The sequence below is a fragment of the Corapipo altera genome, unplaced genomic scaffold, assembly GCF_003945725.1.
Source record: "Corapipo altera isolate COAL_440 unplaced genomic scaffold, ASM394572v1 53458, whole genome shotgun sequence".
NCBI classification, from domain to species: Eukaryota; Metazoa; Chordata; class Aves; order Passeriformes; family Pipridae; genus Corapipo; species Corapipo altera.
The window spans coordinates 1-2,508 of NW_020888903.1; the positions used below are offsets into that span (position 1 = coordinate 1).

Below are 2,508 nucleotides of genomic sequence, written 5' to 3' on the forward strand. Positions count from 1 at the left end.
TTCCCATGGGAATGGGATTGGAGTGAGATCCATCCACAGAATTCCCATTGGAATGGGACAACAGTGGGATCCATTCCTGGAATTCCCATGGGAGTTGGATGAATCAGATTCATCCACAGAATTCCCAAAGGAACTCCCGTGTTCCTCAGTTCCATCCTCCCAAATCCCACATTCCCAAATCCCTCATTCCCATGGGAATTCTGTCTCCCTCACCTTTGCGCTCCAGTGCCTCCCGCCCGTATCCAACGTATTTCTGGAGTGCTTCCGAGCAGATGTTCTCCAGGTAATTCCTCAACCACTCCACCGTGATCCCATCAGATTCCCATTTCCTCTTGGTGATCTGGGCAGCTCCATCGGCCGCCACGACGCTCCCGGATCCCAGTTCGAAGGAGATGAAATCCCGCCCATCAAAGCTATACCGATGGGATCCACGGATGCTCCCGTCGGACAGGAGGTCACAGCCATAAACCAGTTGCACCGTGTGTAAACCTGGAGGGTTGGATCAGACCCATGGAAACCCCTGGAATTGGGTCCCAGCCCCATAGAGCCCCATTCCAGCCCTATGGAGCCCCAGAGTCCAATGGAGACCCACAGAGCCTCATCTCAGCCCTTGGAGCACCTTGGATCCAGATTCCAGCCCCGCAGATCCCATCCCAGCCCCTTGGAGTGCCCTGGATCCCCATTCCAGCCCCTTGGAGTGCCCTGGATCCCTATTCCAGCCCCACACATCCCCCCATTCCCCGGCTTCCCCCACTCACCCCCACTCCAGTTGTACCGGCCCCCCACTATCTCCAGGTTGGTGGCATCATCGAGCTGGTTCCCCTCATTGCGCTGGGTCTCTCTATCCCAATATCCCGGCTCGGCTCCGGCCGCCATCCACGGCGTCAGCGGCTCCACCCGGCCCCGCTCGCTGTCGTAGCGCTGGAAGGGGATCCCGTCCATGTGTCCCAACACCATGTATTGAGGGATCCCCGGGCTGGGCTCGGTCACCCCCACGTGCAGGTAACGCAGAGAGTGGAGAACTGGGGGGACACAGAGATTTGGGGGATCTGGGGGTGTCCATGGGTCCAGGAAAGGGGGAACTGGGAGAGCTGGGAGAGCTGGGAAGGGGGTTTGGGGATCCCAGGGAAGTTGGTGCAGGGGGTGTCAGTGCTGGGGTAGGGGGTGCCAGGGCTCCCACTGCACAGGATTGAGGGTTCAAGGAAGTCCCAGCATCAGGGAAAAGGGGGATACAGGGATTGGGAGAGGTGGAATTGGGGGGTCCAAGGGGTCCCTCTGCCCAGCAAAGGGGGCCCAGAGGTCCCCAGGGTTGAGGAAACAGGGTGGGGAGATGTGAGATGGCCGGGAATGGGGGTCCAGGGCGTGCCAGGATCAAGGAAAAGGGGGCATCTGGGAATTGAGAGAGGTGAGATGGTCGGGAAATGGGCTGTAGGGGGGTCTCGGTGCCCAATAAGGGCATGCAGGGGGTCCTGGTCCCAGAGAAGGGGGTTCAGGGAGGTCTGGGTGCTGAATAAGGGGGTCCAGGGGGGTCCTTGTGCCCAGGAATTGAGGTTCAGGGGGATCCCAGGGTCAGGGGAAGGGGGGTGAGGGCACTGGGAGAAGTGGGATGGAGGTTCAGGGAGTCCCTGCACTCAGGAAAGGGGGGTCCAGTGGTCCCCGGTGTTGAGGAAAGTGGGGGCTGGGTGCTGGGAAAGGCGGGAATGGGGGTCCAGGGGGTCTCAGGGTCAAGGAAAAGGGGGCTGTGGGGACTGGGAGAGGCAGGACGGCCGGGAAAGCAGGTGCAGGGGGTGTTGGTGCAGGATAAGGGGGTTCAATTGGGTCCTGGAGCCGGGCATGGGGGTTCAGGAGGATCCCAGTGCCCAGGAATGGGAGTTCAGCGGGGTTCCTTCCCAGGAATGGGGTTCAGGGGGGCTCCCAGTCCCGGGAATGAGGGTTCAGGAGGCCCCAGTGCTGGATAAGAGCATTTAGGGAAGTCCAGCTGCTGGGGTAGAGGGTCCACGGGGGGGTCCCAGTGCCAGGAAATGGGGGCTCAGGGGGGTCCCGGTGCCCAGGAATTGCGGTCAAGGGCGTTCCCGGTGCCTGGGACCCTCTGCAGGAAGCACAGGGAGTGGAGAACTGGGGGGGTCACAGAGATTGGCGGGTTTGGGAGGTTCAAGGTTCAAGGAAAAGGGAGGATCAGGGTGCTGGGAGAGGTGGGATTGTCAGGAAAAAGGACACAGAGGGGTATTTGTTGAGGGTTCAGGGGGGTCCTGGAGCCGGGGATGGAGGTGCAGGGGGTCCTGGTGCAGGATAAGGGGGTTCAGGGGGGTTTCCATACCCAGGAATGGAAAATGGGAGGTCCTGGTGCTGTATAGGGAAGTTTAAGGGGGTCCCGGTGCTGAGGGAGAGGGTGCAGGGGGGTCCCGGTGCCCGGAAATGGAGGTTCAGGGGGGTTCCTGTGCCCGGGAATGGGTGTTCAGAAGGGTCTCCTTCCGGGAATGGGGGCTCAGGGGGTTCCCGTGCCCAGAC

The 2,508-nt window shown here is 61.0% G+C and overlaps 1 protein-coding gene across 1 annotated transcript; it reads right to left on the bottom strand.

Annotated features, from left to right (window-relative positions):
• Nucleotides 1–130: 130 nt before the first annotated feature.
• On the bottom strand, nt 131–1,054 carry LOC113942087 (class I histocompatibility antigen, F10 alpha chain-like). The gene is made up of 2 exons (XM_027633230.1): nt 759–1,054; nt 131–489 (listed from the first exon to the last, which is right to left on the bottom strand). Exons 1-2 carry the CDS (start codon nt 955–957, stop codon nt 146–148), a joined length of 543 nt encoding a protein of 180 aa, XP_027489031.1. The 5' UTR covers nt 958–1,054; the 3' UTR covers nt 131–145.
• Nucleotides 1,055–2,508: the final 1,454 nt, after the last annotated feature.

Coding starts and splice junctions, on each gene's coding strand:
- LOC113942087 (XM_027633230.1), bottom strand. CDS start 957: ATGGTGTTGGGACACATGGACGGGATCCCCTTCCAGCGCTACGACAGC. Junction 490..758: donor CCGGTACAACTGGAGTGGGG/GTGAGTGGGGGA, acceptor CCAACCCTCCAG/GTTTACACACGGTGCAACTG.